This window comes from Gambusia affinis, linkage group LG19, assembly GCF_019740435.1.
Source record: "Gambusia affinis linkage group LG19, SWU_Gaff_1.0, whole genome shotgun sequence".
In the NCBI taxonomy this organism is placed as follows: Eukaryota; Metazoa; Chordata; class Actinopteri; order Cyprinodontiformes; family Poeciliidae; genus Gambusia; species Gambusia affinis.
The window spans coordinates 9,466,789-9,486,320 of record NC_057886.1 but is presented as its reverse complement, the minus strand read 5'-3'; the positions used below and the strand labels follow the sequence as shown (position 1 = coordinate 9,486,320).

Below are 19,532 nucleotides of genomic sequence, written 5' to 3'. Positions count from 1 at the left end.
AATATAAATCTAATTACTTGCACTTAAAACTTCCCTCTGCTGCCTTCACTATTGGCTGAATGCAGACGCTTCTGAGTTAAAAGCTGTTAAAAGATGTGAAGGTGTGTGTACAGAACAGATCTAGCATTAGATTAGAATAAGTGAAGTGTAACTCCATCATTATGTTTTGTTTTTTTTAACCAGTGTATCTGTGTATTTTTAGTTCATAGACTGTACATAAATCCCTATGGAAAAGCACTTCAGATGCCACTGCATTTCTACTTTTTTGTTGCATTTTTACAGAACCCAAGGCGCATTGGCGCCATCTATCCACAGCACTTAACAGAAAATATTTTTTGTTGTTGTCGCTCAAATGTTTCTCAAAACATGAGTCAAAAGGACATGTAAAAAAAAGATTTTTAATATTTATCAGCATAATTGAGAATTCATTATTGATCAAGTAAGATGGCTGTAGTTTTTATTTATGCTTAAAGTTTGAAACTTATTTATTGGATCATGTACATTTGCTTTATTAAAAGCAGAAATTAATGGTGTAGTGATTAGATTTAAATAATGTTCTGGTCAAACTGTACTGTATCAGAACTGCTTTTATCTGAACTGCACATAGCTGGACAGTTCTTTTAAAAAGTTTATTTTTGTGCAATGTACTGCAACTGACAGCGACAGTCTTCATATGTTTTGCACAGGATTCAAACCTGGAACCTTCTTGCTGCAGGGCAACAGTACAAACAACAGCAAATGAATTTAATGAAGGAAACAAAACACTGAATGAGTCGCTTTTAATATTTAGCACATACAAACATACACGGTTCTCCGTGAGATTATAAAGAAACCTTATTCGAGTCCAGTACTCAGCAGCGGCTCAAAGGAATCCTTGAAAAGACCGTTCTGGTTCACACCGCTGTCCCTTCTTTCCTCCGATTCTCTTCTTCCTGTCTGCGGAAATAGTCTTTGTTGAACACCACATTCCTCTCTAAGGGCAAGGCCGGCTCCTCTGTCACCACCCTGCCTGCAGCTCTCCCACGCTGTGCCAGCAACATGGCACGGAGCAGGGGAGGGTAGCGGACGTAGCGCACCGGAGGCTCCGGGAGGGGCTGGAAGTCCTTGAACTGCTGCTCCATGTCTTTGGGAATCAGGCGCCAGTCGTGGTACATCACCTTCTCCACCTCCTTCACCTCTTTTTCCTGTTTGCCTAGCAAGTACATTTTTTTATAGAGTAGTTATGATTTTTAATAGGTACTTGGTGCATCTTTATCACAACAAAAAGACATTTGAATAATTTCTACTCATTATAATTATTTTTATTAATTTTGTCACTTTACAGCCACAAACTGCTTTTTTTTTCCTCATGGCGCTACAACACTATATCCTAGGTTTTTAAGATGTTTTACAAAGACATCTTAACAGATATTTTCTAAAAGAAAATTTGTGCATCCTATTATGATGCCTCTAAATACAACCCAGTGCAATGACTTTTCTGAAAACCTGACAGTGTCTGACTGGCATGTGGTTTATTTTTAGTGTGGAGAATGTGTTTCAGATGTTTGTTAAAGAACAGTAGGAAATAAAATAAAGATTTTGTATCAAATACAGTTTGTGGTTCTAATGTAACAAGAGGTATGAAAACCTTCGCAAGACACAGTAACTGAAGCAGTCATTTTTAAAGCCAAATGTAAACATTTTTCAGTGTTAAATACTAAAAAGCCACCTTTTTATGTGTAGCTGTAAATATTCAAATGGCATCCAGGTTCCTTGTACACAAGAAAAAAAACTCAACAGAGCCTAAGATTACCTTTATATGTGAGGATTCCCCATGCTTTGCCGTGATCCATGTTCTATAAAAGTAAAGAGAACAGATGCTTTATAAGTTTGTGTTTTCTCCCAAAACAAACATGTTTATGTTTCATTTGTTGATATCTGCAAACTCAACACTCAACAGCATTGATGCGAAGGATTGGAATATTCAGCAGAGGCCGGTCTTAGCTGAGACACATTTGATCACTTTTATGGAAGTGTTTTTAGCATTGATCCATAATGGTGAGCAATTAATTAATCTGCTATACACCCAGCACTAGCACATACAATTTTTATTAGTGAAGAAGAATCTCTTCACTATTGAAATCAATTGGGCTGAGGCTTTTGGACAATAAAAAGTGCTCTGTAATGCCTCACAACAGTATATGTACTGTTTGTTCTGAATCAAAGATTAAAAGCTGCACAAGTATTTTATTCATATGCATATTTCCTGCTTTGAGTCTTCACATGTATATAGAATGCCTATTGCATATTAACCATTTCTTTTAAAGTAGATAGATTGTATGCGTTTGTTACGGAAAAGCTAAATTTTAGCTTCAACTAATAAAAAGCATGAGGTTTCTGTTAAATTCCCAAAACAGATTAGAATACTCAGCATTTACGTTTGTGGTGGTAGGAGAGGAAAGCCTGATCAACCGAAATTAATCATGCATAAACAAATAAAAGCAAGACAGCTTCACTGGTGGAGTGTGTACAGTGCTGCCCTCCAGCTCACCTCAGCTGTGTAGTCCACCTTGACCTTGGAAATCTGCCAGTAGCTGGGCTCTGGGTGATCCTCCAACCAGGACTTACGGGTGAACATGCGGCCGACTCCGAACAGCCTCATCCCCGCCAGCAGGGAGAAGAGGCGGCTCTCCCTGCGGACGTCCTGCCAGGCCAACACGGGCAGCATCTTCCCAGTGAGAGGCCGCCTCATATTCTCGTAGTCCAGGGCGTACTTCTGCGACTCCTTCGGCCGAGACTTCAGCTCCCGGTACGCCCGGATCTTCCGAGCCATTTCTGCGATGAGACGGAGCCGCTTCTTTTTCGCCATGATTGCAAGTGGACAAACACCCGGTCACAGTATACCCTGAGGACGAAAATGATTGTTACATCAACCTGGTTGGGGCGGAAATTGTGTCAGCGTAGCAGATCTTGGTGCTACAAACACATTAAAATGGCTTATAAGAGTAAGTAAACGGTAACCACCTGGTGTGAAAATGCAGATTATCTCCTAATGATAAAATATATTAGTTTCAATGCCTGAAAATGACCAAAGAAATCAACTCCTAGTTGACCTCAGTGAGCGAAGCACACATTTTCCGCACCCATGGTCCGTTCATAAATAGTCCCTGAAAGGACTGCGATTGCAATTTGGTTCCGCAGCAGAGAAATTCTGGTTCCAGAATCCCAATGAGTGTTTTTTTTTCTTCTTCTTTTAGCCAAAAGAGTAAGCTAAGTTAACTGGACTTTATTATCTTAAACTATAATTAGAAAAATATATTTTATGCATTTCCAGTATAGATCGTGGAAAAAAGAAACAGAACATTTGCTGAATCCCTTCAATCAAAAATAACGGTGTTGGCTAAAACCCTTTTCAATTTAAGAAACGTTCTCATTGTTAGAACAACCTGGTAAAATGTTACATGCCGACATCAATTTCTGCAGGAAGGCATTCATTTTCAGTTTATTTGACAGATTTTAAACGTCACAAATAAAATTGAAAAGGGGTTGATAATTGTCTACCCTATAAACACTACAATTTTTGTTTTCCAATGGAACTGCAGGCGAATGTCGAAGAGGTGATATGGTGGCCATCAGACAAGAGAAATGAAATTGGGGGGTGCGGGGGAAGTAAAAAAGAAAAAAAAAGTTGAAAAAGAGCTGGTGGCGCTCTGGGCTTAAAATAGCGTACGCGAGGTCTGGGCCCTCAGGACTGAAAATATATTTGTTTACTGCTGCTTTTGATCAAACAGTGCCTTTTGCTTAGGCTGGATATGTAATTTCTTCTTTCTTTCGACGTGTTGGACTGCCTTGTGTATGAATGGTGCTAAATAAAGCCACCTTGTCTTAAGATCGGAAACTTTTTTTTTGTTTTTGTTAATTCCTGAAGAATACCCACTGCCATATTTGAATGCTGATATATTTGCAATTTATTTGAAACTCTCTGATTTGACTGCTCCTGATAAGGTTTGGTTTCCTATTTTCCATATTTAGAAAATGGCTTTTAATTTGGTTCACTGCAGGCTCAAAGCCTTAAGACTGTTTTTGCAAACAATTTCAGACTAAGGTCAATTTCTTTTCGTCGTGTTTTCTAAATTAATTTTCTTTTTTTATCTTTAAGTTGCCTTCTTGTTGCCAGACAGATTCTATTTACATTTTACCAAGCGGCCAAATTAGTTAGCAAATATTTTTAGCAGTACAAATGCTTCATAAAATGCAAACATTGGAGCAATTAAATTAATAAGCAATGCTGTTTTGTTAGATGTTTGCTATTAATTCAATTTACTTTGAATTCGGATGTTCTATCAGACAAAGCTACAAGTGACTGTAATTACACGTTAGCTGGTACGCAGGTTCAAACCTCCCTGTGAATTAGCTCCTCCTGTATTTGTTTACACGGTCACACTGGCAGAAAGTAGGTCATGGAAAAACGAAACGAGGCGAGTCACCTCTTCGCTTCTTGTGTCTTAACTGTCTAGTAATACCCGGAATAAAAAGGAACACCACCCCCGTGGATTAGTCGGGTTTATGTGTCACTAGAGGCCAGTTTAACAGGTAACGACTCTACTTTTTATCCATCCTGGGTGGATGTGTGCTAACAGCTGCTAGCCGCGCAGGGCTAGCTCTTTTTATACATCAGTAGCAATGTTCTTCGTTCTGGCTGTGCAATAAGTCGCGACAAACAACAATTTAGTGATTTACACACACATAAATGGTAGCGAAAAAAATCATTCGAAGTCGCGACTTTATTTTTGTTACATTTTGAAGACGAAGCTCAATCCGAGGAGTTGGCTTGCATTAGCTGCTCTGTTAGCTCAAGGCTAAGAAGCTCATGAAGCTGGCAAAGAAAACAGTAAATGTTATAGTGGGTGTTCTTTTTTTATTTGTGTTAAATAATGTCTGCTTTTGCTGTCTGAATGTGACGAGGCTTATTTCTGTTGCTTTACGCAGATTCGATATTTTGGTAATGTCCAGGCTATTTTGTATGACAAAACACCCGATTTCAATGTAAGAAAGAGAAACAATAATTTAGATATTTGGCTGGAAATGCAACGAATATGATGCACAACGCAATGCGAAATAAAATGAATTTCATTGAGAAAAACAATAAAAACATAAATATTTCTTCTTAATTACTCTGGGTTTGTTTAGTTTTTTTGTGGCCGTATTGTCTAAGAATATGATGTGTGTTTTATCGTGTTTAACAAAATAGAGTTTTTGTGTTTGTAGAAACTAGTTGGATTTATTTTTAATTAAATGCGTTTATTTACGTTTTATAGTTGCCTGCTTGAATATGAAGGCCCAAAAGTGCCTTGATTGAATTTCTAAAAAAAATCTTACTATAAATAAATTATTACCTTAATATATAATTAATTAGTTTAAATACATATTTTATTTAATAAATATACAAAATCTAAAGTTAGTAAAAAAAAAAAACAACAACATCAACGTAATTAGTCTGAAACTGACACACTTTGCAGGTTAACCAAACAAATGTTAGGGTCTGTTGACAAGTAGTAGTAAGAACTAAATCATATTTCACTGCACTACAACACAGGAACCTACTAATTAAATACTGAAGTAATTATATATTGCTTTCAAATATAATGGCTGCAAATTTTTACTGGAAGAATTTTTATTTAAATAGTAGTTAATGTGTTATCAGTAGCACATTTAAAAGCTTTTAATAATAATTTTTATTCCCATAAAAATCCATTTATTTAAAATTTTGTGTTCATTATCACGTTTGCAAACATATTTTATTACATGTTTATTTATTACAGTGTTGCAAGTTTGACACGTAATTACGGAAGACGCATGTCGGTTTGTTTTCCTTCAGCCGCTGGACTAATGCTGCTCCTTAAACATCTGGACTAAACCGTGATCGAGTGGCAAAGCTCTTCTACTTGTTCAACTCCGCTACCATGTCGAGACGAAGCAGGAACAGCCGGGCTTGGCGTTACGTTTGGGGTGGGATACGAAGGGACGCCGACGCCCGGGCCCTGGTGTTGGCCTCTGAAGCTGAACAGTGGCGCTACGACCGGCTGGAGGTAAAACCATCCAAAAGCGGAAATCATTCTGCTTCATGTGATGCGGAAAAGGGACAATGTCTGTTCATTAAAAACTGCAGATTTGTGTTTTGATTCCCCTGATGTATTGAACGTTAAGAGTTGTTCTTTAAAATCTCGCCGTAAAGTACAGTGATTCTGACTCGGAGGCGGACTACTCAGCCGTGATGGTTCCTCCGGTCCCCAGTGCTGTCCCTGTTACAGGAGAGTCTTACTGCGCCTGCGACACCCAGGCAGAAACCAGCTACAATCCTCGCCTACGAGGATTTCACCAAGTCAAAGACTGCCGCTGTGGAGAGGATGACCAAGGTACAAAGCAGCTGCACAGTTTTAACAACAACCTCTAACGTCTCAGTCAAACTGTGTTATCAAAAGGAGAGCAACAGTAGTCTTTGCTAAATGTATAGAACATTCTAGAAACTGCAGAAATCTAGAAATTTGAGTCGGAAAGACATGTATGTTTGCAAATTTGACATTTAGCAAAAGTCCAGTCAACAGTATTTGATTTGCTGTCAACGTGACCTCTGATGTCGCAGATTTCGACTGGGTTTGGGATGCAAGCAGCCGTTCGACTGCAACGTTGCTGACCTGCGACAATCGCAAAGTGAGCTTCCACTCCGACTACAGCTGCGGCACGGCGGCCGTCCGCGGCTCCAGGGAGCTGGCGGACGGGCAGCACTTCTGGGAAATCAAGATGACATCTCCGGTGTACGGAACAGACATGGTAAGCCTCCAGGATTTGTCGATAGCCACGAGAGAGAAAAAAAATAATTATGCTAAATAAAAGCTGATTTGTTGCTGAAATTGTTATTTCTGGACAGATGGTTGGCATTGGAACATCTGATGTCAATTTGGACAAGTACAGGCACACGTTCTGCAGTTTGTTGGGGAAAGATGGAGACAGCTGGGGGCTCTCCTACACCGGTAAGCTCAACAGTGTTATCAGGGAAAATATGTCTGCTTGTAACATTTAGAGAAAATAAATGTTTGGATCATGTTTTCCAGGATTGCTGCACCACAAAGGAGACAAATTGAAGTTCTCCTCCCGTTTTGGACAAGGATCCATCATTGGAGTTCATCTGGACACGTGGCACGGCACTCTCACTTTCTTCAAGAATCGGAAGTGCATAGGTCAATAAAGTTCATGTTAATAGAACTAGTCCACGTTTTACCACATTACAACAAACCTAAATGTATTTTATTAGAATGTTATAAAATAGACCAACACAAAGTAATGCTTAATTCCAACGCTGAAGAAGATCTGTCACAGGGTTTTAAAAAAAAAAAAAAAAACAACTTTTCCTCAACCTCTCCTATAGTGAGAGGTGAAAACGCACAACAAAAAATGCGGCAAATAAAAAAATGTTGCAACCACAGGAAATAGAGTAATGGGGAACATGCTGCAATTAGTAGCAACAGCAAGTATGAAATACTGCAAACTCGCTCAACAAAATGGAGGTTCTCCACAACACTAGGGGGTGTCAGCCAACAAGTCATAAGGGACCAGACTCGGTAAACCATAGAAATATTTAGATCTATTTGGTAAAAACCAGATGTCTAGAAGACAGACGGTGAAAGGAAGGAAGAAAAATTTGAGTTATACGTCATGTCTTTTTCAAACACGCTGACTTTTACAACATCAGAAACAGAAAAATCATTTAGGTAACATTACCTACTCCAGACTCCCCCTAGTGGCCTGGAGCACTTCTGTTTGCAGTTGTTTTGGCTATTTGTGGCATTTTCTCTTTTCATTCTATTTCTTATGATTGCAGCATTTTGCTTGTTTTGTTGCTGCAGTTTTTACAGTGTTCTTCTGTTGCATTTGTGTGTTTTGGAGTTTGCATCGTCCATGAATTTGGAGCACATTTCACTGTTTGCTATGCATTTGCACCTGTCGCCCACCTTACTCTTTACTTGCATACCCCAAAATAAAATCCAGTCATTTCCTGTTTTGTTTTTACTTCAGGTGTTGCTGCCACAGAGCTGCACAACAAGAGGTTTTATCCGATGGCGTGCTCCACCGCGGCCAAGAGCAGCATGAAAGTCATCAGGTCTTGCTCCACGCCAACCTCTCTGCTGTACCTCTGCTGCGCCCGCCTCCGCCGCCTGCTCCCGGACTGCCTGGACACGCTGGATGTGCTGCCTCTGCCGCCGGGCCTGCGCCAGGTCCTCCACAACAAGCTGGGCTGGGTGCTCAGTCTGAACAGCGGGGCCCCGGAGGAGACCACAGAAGGGCCCGAGCGGACCCCGCGCTTACCCGCAACCCTGCCGGCCGAACCGTCGTTCTCCGAGAGTGACTCGGAGGGCTGCGCGTCCGACCCCGAGGCCTGCCAGAGGAAGAGATGCCGCTGGACGTGACTGGAAAGCTCAGATCCTAGCTCCGCTTCCAAAAGCGCTGGCAGCGGCAAATCATGGCAGGGAGGAAAACCTCCGGGACTGACAGAGCAGAGCGGAGGGAGCCGTGCATCTTTACTGTGACTTTTTCCTCATGCTATTTGTGTCAGCATCCCAACATTTTCAGTCATCTGTAGAAATATATGACCATACTGTATAATCTAGCACCGTTGTTGCCATTCTTGTATGGGAATTAGTGAACTGCTGGAATGCGCAATGTACAGTGCAACACTGACATCAAGTAAGGCCAAATTTTGGTGGTCATCTTGGTTATTTGGAAAAAAACCAAAAAAACAATGTTTCTTTTTTTTTTTTGTGGGGTGTTCTTAATCTAAATGTTCCCGGTGCATTACAGAAGCAATCTACTCACTTTGATTCTGATAATTTTATTCTGTTGTCAAAGTGAAAAGCAGTGAATATTATTCAGTAAAACTAGATCATTTTTAATTCTAGAAGTGGAAATATGGGTGCACTCGGCCTCTTTTTATCCTCTACTAACAAAACTATGCTTTTGTCTTTCTTGAAACAAACACGTAATTAGCACCGCTAAAGGCTTAACCTCCTTGCATCGTGGCAGCATTTATAAATCCATCTGTAGTTTTTAGCTCCTTTATCCTCTACGTCGAACACATTTATGCACATTATTTATGTTTCGGAACCTTTTTAAAAATGTGACTTTCTATGCCGATGTATTTAACATTAAGTCTTTTGTACAGTTCCGTTTATGCAAAGATGTTGTTTTTTTTTATTATCGTTTCCTTGTTTTCTCCTCTTTGGTCAGGTTTAGGTCTCAAACCATAGCAGTGTGGAATGTAAACCCTAACACTTTCCTGAGTTGTTTATTTTTAACTGTATTTACTCCACTATTTACTTTTGGCAACTTTTTGCTGTGGTTAAAAAACATCTGAACCTGTCGGTAATTTCAAGTTTGTAAATAAACTACGAAAGTGTGGTCTCACCATCATCTAAGTGAAGTTTTCTCTGCTCTTCTCACTAATAAATCAAGTAATCTCAGTAAATATACGTTCTGTTTTATTTTCTGTAAAGTCTAAAATTTTACCTAATTGCGAGCTGAACGAGTTGGCTGTTTATGTTAATTTAAAGTTTGGAAGTATTGCAGACACGGACTGCCATTGCTAAAACATCCTACAATGCTAAAACACAGTTTCTAAAGTCTCCTGTTCACTGATTCCACGAGTTATGAAGTTGTGCCCAAGTCGTTCCCACGATATATTGCCACGGTTTATTTTTATTTCATTGCTTTTAATAGCGACTTCTCTTCTCCTCTCACCATCCTCCTGGCCATGTGGAAGCAAGATAACTTTGAATTATCCTCCTGCCTCATTTGACGTAGTTCTAGATGTTTTTTTTTTGGTTTTTTTTTTAGCTTTTTAAAACATTGTTCCGACGATATACTTCAGTGAACTGGAGCTAACTTTTTCCATGTATTTCAAATTGATTTTTATTTATTTATTTATCGGCAATCATGGGGTAACTGCAGCTCCTTCAAATTAACATTTCAGCAGTGAATTGTTCAATGTCAATGTATTTATTTTGAAGGAGCTTGGTGTTTATTTTCTTCTACTTGATATTCGTCAGCAGATCTATTTCTGTTTACTATTGAGATTGGTGTCGCGGTCATTGATGATGTGAGTAGTGATATTAGTCATGTGACTGAAAAGTGAATAAGTGGATGTCATCACCACTGAGAGGTGTTAGTTGTTAGTATATTTCTATAGTGTTTTTAATGTATTTTTTACTCTTAATGTGGTTGATTTTGTATTAAAACTACCTAGCATTTAGCCGTTAGCTTTGACCAGTTAGTCCGAGTCTAAGTTCTACATTGTTTAAATTTAAACAGCACTTATGACAGAGGGAATAAACGCTGATATTTAGGTCTTTTTTGTTATATTTACATTTTTACAATAGTAATTTGGAACTTTTATCATTTCTGTATTTTCAGAAACTGCTTCACTATATCTACATTGCTGTACAGTTCTTTAGTAAAGCCCTCTAAAACATCTGATGACCAGCGTGCTTTCTGACCGAAGCCCTGTAGAGGTTAAGTAAGCAAATCAAGCAACAGAGGTCAAAATCTTCAACAGTTATGATTTTGTACCGAGTTTTGCATTTTAATCAAACACTACAATATTTTTTACACTGCACAGCTGTAAAACAAGAGATGTAAATTAGAGATTAATCAATATTAGTTATTCAGCTACAGACATGAGTAAAGAGTAAATATACACTTTTTGTTCAGATTTCAAAAGTATTGTCCACATATTGACAAGGTTCACATTAAAGTTTTCATGAACACAACAAAAACCGTTTTGACAATGAATGGAGGAGGTTGAGTTTTATTTGGAAATCTGACAGGCATGGCTGAACAGTGAGCTCTCACTTTGAACAAAACCCCCCCCCCAAAAAAAACAAAATCAAGACAGCAGCACTACAGGTAAACAATACTAGTGTCTGAAAATGTCATATCAAACATAAAACCACACATTATGCACTCAGATCTCTCACACAGACACACACACACAGTCATCTTCATGTGAACATGTGGACGTCCTTCAATAATAATCACACTATATCCAGAGGAATTCCAAGCACTTAGAACAATTACCCACAGTGCAATAAATCTAACTATACACAAATAATTTATATATTTTATGTATATAGGGTATTTCAATGAACAGTATTCCATTTAGACGGCTTCAAAATCTTCATAGCTTTCCATAAATAGTGACAAAAAAAATAAATAATCTGAGATTCAAAGATGGTCCCTGAAAAAGAACATGAAACAATAAAATACTAGTGTGCACAACTTTTCAGCAGTCTCAAAAAACCCCAAACAAAACAGATAATGATTAAAACCCACCAACAAAAGACAAAAATTAAAAGAGGAATGGGTGGAGGGGGGGGGGGGTAAACGTTGATACTCACTCACAGCACAGACTGGTTACTACATTTACTGAGGATGGGAGGACTCTGGATCACTGTACAGTTTAAGATTAGACGATATAATCAGGCAGACTGTCCACACATCATCTCACAACAAACAGTACATGTTCATGCCCGTTCTGTACGCACAAGACCTGACACAACAGGATGGCTTAAAACAAAATGGAGTAGATCACATCTAAAGAGGACGAGGCTGTCGAAAGCGACAGCCAGCATGTTTCTGCCGCCATCCCATCCTGTCAGATCCGCGGGGTGTCATGGAAGAAGGTGAAACTCTCCTATTTGTTCACGCTGCTTCAATGTGGAATGAATGAGATGGTGGTTTTGATGGAGAGAGACACTTATTTTGTGGATAGGATGAGGGCCACGATCAGGCCGTAGAGCCCCAGCACCTCGGCGAAAATCAGGATCAGGATCATCCCCACAAAAAGCCGGGGCTGCTGAGCGGTGCCCCTCACGCCGGCGTCGCCCACGATGCCGATGGCGAAGCCGGCCGCCAGGCCGCTCAGGCCCACGCTCAGTCCGGCGCCGAGATGCAGGAAACTCCTAAACAGAGGATATAGAAAAGAAAAAAGTCTTAGTTTATACACCTGTGAATTAAGTTTATATCTAAACTGGCCAGAGCTGGTAAACTATTTTTGCCTTCATCTAAGCTAATCAGTCATTGGCTGTTTGAGTACTAGAAAGTCTGATTTACTTCATTTTCAGTCTATAAATGCAACAACCAATAACATGCACTTTGATGTACTTTCTCTAATAATAATAATAATAAACAAGATAAGGGTTGGGGATGTGCATTAATGTGGATAATCCTGCAATTTCTTCATTTTGATTAAAAACTGCAACTTCCACTGATTATTTGTGCTACAATCATTATAAACGTGTCGTGGTGTCGCCGTCTCCACCCCCCGCCCTCCACCCCACGAGAAAGAAGTGGTTTTGAGTTTTACTTTAGCGATTTTTTCCTTTGCTGTGAAGCACAGCACAAAATTAATAATACCTAGATGTCGAAGTTTGATTGAGTTAACGGAATTATTCTGCCATTATTCTATGGATGTAGAAAAATTGTCTTTTTGCCCTCTAGCGTTGTCCGCATGCGCAACATTTCCTTGTATAAACAATAACATGCAGCGGGTCTGTATTTGTTTGTCTGTTACATTCACCAGTTCTCAGTTCTACAAGCTGAGAACACACCAATCCAACGATTGCCAGTAGGACTGATTATTCCTTGAATTTTTGCTGTTTCAGCCATTCTGGTGATAGGAGATAGAGATCTTTGTTCTGCTACAGAGCCATACCTTCTGGCAACTGACAAAAATAATTTTAAACATCCTCAAACGTTACTCTTTTTCAATCTATGCTTTTCCAGACTCAATTTGTTTGGGTTCAGCTCTTCACATTTGTTTGACACAACATTAACTGATGAAAGGCGTATGAACAGCATCTTTTACCAGCTTTAATTATTAAAGCTGGAATAATTAAACCCTTAGACAGGTCTAAAGGGAGACACCAGGACACAAGGAACGGAAAAGAAGACAGGAGGGGGCAGGATGGAATGAGGTTAGGGAAGACGTAAGAGGAGAAAAACACAGAGGGAAGGGAGAAAAGACGGGTGAATGGATGGGACAAATGCAAGTGGAGGAAAAAGAAGAAAGGACTGAAGATATGAGGGAAACAGTGGAGGAAAAGAATGAAGAACAACAACAGGAGGATGGAGAAAGGTAGGAGATAGAAAAGAAGGACAGAAATGGAGGAAGGACAAGAATGGAAGGGTAAAAAGAGATATAGAAGAAAAGCCAAAAAAAGAACAGACATGGAAGGACAGAACATAGAGAAGGACAATCTGCCCCAAAAGTTTCAGAAAGCAAAGAGGAGATAACATGGTAACGTTAGCAGGAGCTGGATAGATCCCTGCTTCGGGATTGAGGCAGGAAGGCATTAACGCTGGTAAATGAGCTGATCATTTATAAGCCAGAACCATGAGGCCAGCAGATGTCTTCCTTACTTGTAGAGACTGACTTTCTCCGAGATGTTGTTGGCTATCAGCACGGCGACCACCAGCCCGTAGATGGCGATGATACCCGCCATGACAACGGGGATGATGGACTTCATGATGAGCTCCGGCCGCATCACAGACATGGCAGCGATGCCTGTGCCGCTCTTCGCGGTCCCGTATGCTGCTCCTAAAGCTGGAACGAGACACACCAAGCAAGTCCCCATTAACTCACCTTTTGACTCCAAACTCCCTTCATGCAGACGAGTCGACGCTTCATTTGCGGCTAAATCCCACAGTGCAGCGATGCAGGCCGGTTAAATGTCAATTCTCCAAGGAATTATTAAATATTTAAAGAGATCCTCTCTTAGCTTAAACTGATGTCATGCATGTGAGCTCTTCCAGCAGTTTTCCTCTGAGCCGCTGTCACGCCGTGTTTTAATAAAGTCTCATCACGCTGCTGCAATATGCTGACGTTTAACGGAGTACGTATGAAAGCTAAAACAATTCATATGTACAAGGTGTGTCCTCCGAGGCCTGGCCCTTTAATCAGAACAGAAACGTGTATTTTCAGCCATGAAGCATCGCAGATCAAAGCGCTGCTCCTCACATCTGCACATCTGTCGCTGTGCCGCTCACATCACAGATTCATCTAATCCCACAGATCAGGTCAAGAAAACTACTCATCATTGCATGCAACTTTTGTCATTACAGAATAATTCAGGACGTTCCGTTTGCAATTATGATTTGCAAACCAAATAAATACTCAAGAAAAGTTTGGATCTCAAACAGAACTGCATTTGGCTGAATGGTTCTCATAAAGTGAACCGAAACAATGTCGTTTAAATAAAAGCAGGATGTGTGACAACATCTGGAATTTTTTTTACGTTTAGTTTCAGCCGAACGTTACTTGTGATGCCCACTATTCACTGCACTTTCTGGCACCTGGGTTTATTGTGATTTATAGAAAAATAAATGGTTCTCACAGAGAAAAACTAAAATCTTAGCACAGCCCCTATGAGGGATGCAATATCAAATAGAACATCTTATTAATTTATTGTAAGTGCAGCAAAAAAAATAAATAAAAAAAAAAGTATCAAGGTGATGCATCTACAAAACTGTTCATGTGAAAACCTTAGTTTGGACTTCAGTCATGTCAGAAATGATGATGCTGCCTGGTCCAAACCTTTAGGCAGTCTTCATACTAAAGTAGAGGATGACAGTTTTTTATTTTTATTTTCTAAGGACCTTATTGTGACCATGCTTTAAACGTCGTCAGGTTTGTTATCCACATGTGTCACAAATCTTGCAGCAACACAATAAAGGCTGAATAAAAGCTGTGCTGTTGCTCGTTCTGGCATTTGGACAAACGTGGAGCAGAATGTTATATTTATAACTGATAGATTTTCCCCAAACACATAAATTGTATTCAACATAGTTTAATGTTTAAATAAGTTATTTAACGCTCAAAGTGGGAGGACTTTAGCCTGCATGCATGACAATAGATGTTTTCTTGTTGTTTGTGCATCAGTCATGTAAAGGGTGAACCACGCTGGCTGTGTCGTCCCTACTAAAGCAGTTTCAGCTGCTAGTTTGGGTTTCACTTTCAAGTATTTCCAAAAAAGTTTTAAAAAAATATCCATTACATGGTTGGTGATCCATCTCATTCATTCATTGGAAACATAATCAGCAGTTAATGTTTTTGGTTTAGCATAACTGTGTCTGATTTGCTTGAAGATGAGACCATTTTTTAAACAAACCAATTAGTCTGTTAGATAATGTTTTAAGCCACAGAGACACACCAAAAGAAAATGAAGCAGAACTGGTTCGACATGTGAACTCAGCCTAGACGACACATTTAAATGTCCGAGTTATGTCCAAATGGAATAAATGTTCAGTAAATTTCCCTGATCTGGTAATTTGACTGCAAGTTTTTGAAGCTTTAGCTAATGATTGAAAGCTCAAATGGAAGATTTTGGATGTATCCCACTGAAATGTGTCTTATTGCAACTTAAGAAAAACACTTCTTGCCCAGTCTACTAAACAAACTAAATCCATAAACACCACAGTAGCACTATAGTGTTTTTTTGATCCTCCTCCAAAAGCATTGTCTCAGACATAAAAAGCAGGACTATTTAAACCAACAAAGAGCACCAGGGGTTGAATGTAATTGTGTTTTGAAATTTACAAATGTACAAGAAAGGCTTTTTGAAGACATTTTGTCCTCACTAGTGCAGAGAAAAACGACACCCTCTCCCTCCAGCTGCCTGACTGCTAATGGTGAGCAGGAAAACGGACGTTTTCGTTCTCCGTGATCCGCTATGTCTGTCTGATGAGGAAACCAACCAGTCTGACTTATTAGACTGGCAGCGCTGTAATGGAGTGTGTGCCAAAACAATAACTTGATGGTTTGTTCCTCTGTAGCGTCGATACTGCAAACCTTTACAAGAACAACATTACGCAGGCAGGAAGCGCTCTGAAGTTCAAACAGCATAAAGCTAATTAAAACAGCCTACAGTATCCTCTCTGCTCCTATACCAGTCTGAAGAGTAAATATAGTGTAATCCAGTCAATTGCAGCTGGGCTCTAATGTATAGGTCCTTTATTGAATTTTATGTGTTGAGAACAATAATAAGATTTGGGCAAGTAAAAAAAAAAAAAAAAAAAAATCAGATTTTTTTGGCTGCAAAAGAAAATCTGTAATATTAGTAAAAAAAAAAAAAGTTGGAAAAGACATTATCAGGTTAATTCCTTCTTTGTGTGTAAAACAAACTTATGGGACCTGCTAATGATCTTCGGATTAGTACTGACAGTTTTATCTTTTAAACTGTTGTTAAAGAGATTTATACCTAGTTGAAACTCTATCGTGTGTTCATAGATTTGTATTAAATGTAACTGTTAATCCCTCACGTCTTCATTAATAATTGATGAAAGAAATAAGTGTTTACATTAGGTGGAATCAAACCCACTGAATTAGATTATATTCCTTCACATTTTCTCAACTCAATCAGCTTCGTGTTCAAGTCGAAATAGTTCACTGCGCATGCACAGAAGGCTGTGCAAGATGAATGAATGAATGAATGAATGGATTATCCCTTTAAATTGTCGCTGTGATGTTTAGGCCTCCATGTTCCTTTCCTGACTCACCTTCAACAACAAAACCCAAGAAAAGGATCGACGAGGTTAACCATTAACCTTACATCCGTTTTTGTTTTAATTCATTCAATCATGGTTCGTTACATGTCATGTGCTGAGAAAGAGAACCTGCCACCTCACTGACTGTGTGCGTCACCAGTCAGCAGCAGACACGATTACAGCCTGAATTTAATGTCAGTGGCTCCAGCAGAGCGGAAGCAGGCAGCTTGTTCCGACTGTCCGCTGCAGCAGCAGCCTTACCCCGCCTCTACCTCGCATCATCCCCGACAGGTGTGCGAGCCCCGACCGCCACCAAAAACCAGCGACGCGGTTTGTGTGAAGACAGCGGTCGTTTCTAATATCAGCCTTTCAGCTGGCTTGAAACAAAAAGGTGTCAATTTGAGAAGAAGAAGAAGAAGAAGAGGAGGCTGGTTTAGTTACCGCTGAAGACCATGGCCGCAGAGGCTCCCATCACGGCGAAGAAAGATGAGTACTCGGGGTTCTCCTCAGAAGACATTGTCACCCTTCCCTTTGGACGACAAAGCTAGACGGCACAATATCCTCTCTTTCTTTGGCGGGGGGGTTCCCCTGTCCCACCGTCACCTCTGGGCAGCTTAAAACACCGCGAAACAGCGAGGACGACCAGCGATGGCTCTACTGGAGGAGAGGAAAATGGCGAAACGGAAAAAGTCACATGACCAGCCATGGCGGAGGGATCCAACTGAGCTGAGGCGGGTGTGTCCGACAAACAAATGTGAAATACTCACTGGTTGATTTATATTTAATGGTCAAACGTATGTAAAATATTCTAATTTTGTATTATTTTTGAAGTAAATCTCATATAACCACTGTTGTTGATATCATTAATTGAATTAATTTGTGTTCTTTCTGTTTAGTGGTATGTTCTGCTGCAAGTGCACTGACTGCAGCTGAAACCAGTCGTCACTACAAGCTGGCGTATTAATTATTAGTACCAAATGTTCACTAAAAACCAACAACAAACGGCGACCGCTCTCTATAATTTAACATGGAAAACCAACTGCTATATCCTGTAATAAGGGGTTTTCTCAGTCTCGGGGACCAGAAACAGAGCCCAGACGTGTTTGCGTCAAGGTGACACTCCAATGAAGATGGGTATTTCTGATGTCAGCGGGTGTATCACTTCGTCATCTAATGCTCTCATTTGACAAAACTTTGAATATTTCATTTTTACAGTATTCTTGTGTCTTTTAATGTTCCTTTCAAGGAAGTCTTTTCTTCGAGTAAGGTCATGTCTTAAAGTTAGCAGGTTTAATTTACAATGTTTTGTGAAAATTGCATTAGATCCTGAGATGGTGAAAAAAGCAATACGAAAAGAAATAAAGGTAAAAACATATTAAAAGTCATACATCTCTCGCTTGTTAGTTTAGTTCTTCATATCTATTGGCAAATTAAACATGTGTAATTGTTCTTCTTTTAACTCAATCCCCAGTTCCACTTCACTCCTATTGGTACCTTGATTAATTCCTACAAAATGAAGCCTTTTCAAAAATGTATATGTGTTTTACAATTTGATCAGTCTCCATGTAATTTGAATGACTAGCCAAGCACCATTTACCTGGAGAATAAATATGTTTATAATTGGAAAGACACAACAACATGCCTACTAGATAGATTTGTATAAAACTTCATAAGTCAGTAAATGACTACCCTTCTAAATTCTGGCACATCTTCTGTCAAAGCAATAAGATTACAGTTTAAGATGACTACAAAGGTGACAAACCACCATTAAAACCATATGTGGTATTAAAAGCTCAGGCAAACAGGAATACTTTTGCACAGAAGAGCACCAAATGTTAAATGCAGACATTTTTTTATTCTTGGTCACAAGTTTAGCTTCACATTGGAACAGAAAAAACTTCAGGGATTTATCTCATTATCTTATTTTAAAGGCTTTGATTGCTGATTGAGTGATTCTGAAGCTTATTTAGCTTACAAAGAATTTGTGCTACGAGAATGCTTTTGTAAGACTTAAATTTTTTCTACCCTATTTGTAAGTGTAGACTGGATACAACAGTCTACACTTACAAACAGAATTGAGGCCTTTGTTTCTTCATGATAAATTACCAGACCTTTAGCATTAAAAATAAAATGTCTAACAGAACTTTGTACTATTTTGAAATTCCCCAAGCTATCATGTGATTTCACAACAGTTTTTAAGAATGAAAAGTGAAAGAGGGGCTGCACATGACAGTCAGTAGCCCCTCTTATCAGATGGGAAAGAAATGTGCAATCAGTTTCAGAGCTCTTTCATGTGACCAGTTCCTGCTCGAAGCATGAGAATGTGGTCTTAGCCTTTTGCAGACTTTACTTTTTGATATTCTGAAGTAAAATGTTTAACACAAAGGAAGGAAAACCATTCTTTTATTCATCAGAAGAATGTATTAGCTTCAAAGATAAGTTATTAAATAATTTGCCAATCTAATACTCGAAAAAATTGATGACATACTTACGTATCAAATAACCAATCAGCAAATTAAGCTGAATGACTGAATGTATGTAAGCATTGAACGTATTTAAAGCATCTTTTGTTTAAAATTGTGCCAATATTCATTTCATGCTCATCTAACAGAGGCTGTGGTCTACAGGCTGAGACCAACATCGCCATCTTCTGGACAACCATGTTTTAAAATCTAAAAAAAAAAAAAAAAAAAAAAAAAAAAAGCTTTTTTTATTTTTAAATAAAAAAAAGACATTTTTGTAAATCACTGATTAAAAAAGGCATTGCCATAAAAGTCATTTATCTATTATGTCATAACAGACCTTATTCTATTCTTCGAACAGTGGTGTTCAAACATTTTAACACATGAGCCAAATAAAATCAATTCTTAAGGACTTTAGGGCCAAATAAATTCAGTTTTTTTTTACTGATACAAAATTCAATATTTTGAATATTTGAATATTAAGTATGGAATTGTAGT

The 19,532-nt window shown here is 39.0% G+C and overlaps 3 protein-coding genes across 4 annotated transcripts; 1 reads left to right on the top strand and 2 right to left on the bottom strand.

The window, feature by feature from the left end:
* Positions 1 to 762: 762 nt before the first annotated feature.
* On the bottom strand, positions 763 to 3,181 carry mrps34 (mitochondrial ribosomal protein S34). Its single transcript, XM_044100926.1, has 4 exons — positions 3,004 to 3,181; positions 2,531 to 2,884; positions 1,793 to 1,835; positions 763 to 1,192 (listed from the first exon to the last, which is right to left on the bottom strand). Exons 2-4 carry the CDS (start codon positions 2,846 to 2,848, stop codon positions 894 to 896), a joined length of 660 nt encoding a protein of 219 aa, XP_043956861.1. The 5' UTR covers positions 2,849 to 2,884; positions 3,004 to 3,181; the 3' UTR covers positions 763 to 893.
* Positions 3,182 to 4,364: 1,183 nt separating this feature from the next.
* Positions 4,365 to 9,503, top strand: spsb3a (splA/ryanodine receptor domain and SOCS box containing 3a). Its single transcript, XM_044100922.1, has 7 exons — positions 4,365 to 4,572; positions 5,858 to 6,068; positions 6,215 to 6,395; positions 6,623 to 6,810; positions 6,908 to 7,010; positions 7,092 to 7,217; positions 8,053 to 9,503. Exons 2-7 carry the CDS (start codon positions 5,943 to 5,945, stop codon positions 8,442 to 8,444), a joined length of 1,116 nt encoding a protein of 371 aa, XP_043956857.1. The 5' UTR covers positions 4,365 to 4,572; positions 5,858 to 5,942; the 3' UTR covers positions 8,445 to 9,503.
* A 1,318-nt stretch (positions 9,504 to 10,821) lies between these two features.
* On the bottom strand, positions 10,822 to 17,695 carry atp6v0ca (ATPase H+ transporting V0 subunit ca). Of its 2 annotated transcripts, XM_044100923.1 has the most exons (4): positions 17,340 to 17,695; positions 17,014 to 17,229; positions 13,450 to 13,633; positions 10,822 to 11,990 (listed from the first exon to the last, which is right to left on the bottom strand). In XM_044100923.1, exons 2-4 carry the CDS (start codon positions 17,087 to 17,089, stop codon positions 11,786 to 11,788), a joined length of 465 nt encoding a protein of 154 aa, XP_043956858.1. In that variant the 5' UTR covers positions 17,090 to 17,229; positions 17,340 to 17,695; the 3' UTR covers positions 10,822 to 11,785. The 2 variants fall into 2 exon arrangements, with proteins under 2 accessions (XP_043956858.1, XP_043956859.1); XM_044100924.1 differs by lacking the exon at positions 17,340 to 17,695 and having other exon boundaries at positions 17,014 to 17,240.
* Positions 17,696 to 19,532: the final 1,837 nt, after the last annotated feature.

Coding starts and splice junctions, on each gene's coding strand:
- mrps34 (XM_044100926.1), bottom strand. CDS start 2,848: ATGGCGAAAAAGAAGCGGCTCCGTCTCATCGCAGAAATGGCTCGGAAG. Junction 1,836..2,530: donor AGGTGGACTACACAGCTGAG/GTGAGCTGGAGG, acceptor TTACTTTTATAG/AACATGGATCACGGCAAAGC. Junction 1,193..1,792: donor GGGAATCCTCACATATAAAG/GTAATCTTAGGC, acceptor TGTACTTGCTAG/GCAAACAGGAAAAAGAGGTG.
- spsb3a (XM_044100922.1), top strand. CDS start 5,943: ATGTCGAGACGAAGCAGGAACAGCCGGGCTTGGCGTTACGTTTGGGGT. Junction 6,811..6,907: donor CGGTGTACGGAACAGACATG/GTAAGCCTCCAG, acceptor ATTTCTGGACAG/ATGGTTGGCATTGGAACATC. Junction 7,218..8,052: donor CAAGAATCGGAAGTGCATAG/GTCAATAAAGTT, acceptor TTTTTACTTCAG/GTGTTGCTGCCACAGAGCTG.
- atp6v0ca (XM_044100923.1), bottom strand. CDS start 17,089: ATGTCTTCTGAGGAGAACCCCGAGTACTCATCTTTCTTCGCCGTGATG. Junction 13,634..17,013: donor TGCGGCCATGGTCTTCAGCG/GTAACTAAACCA, acceptor GTCTCGTTCCAG/CTTTAGGAGCAGCATACGGG. Junction 11,991..13,449: donor GAGAAAGTCAGTCTCTACAA/GTAAGGAAGACA, acceptor TCCTCTGTTTAG/GAGTTTCCTGCATCTCGGCG.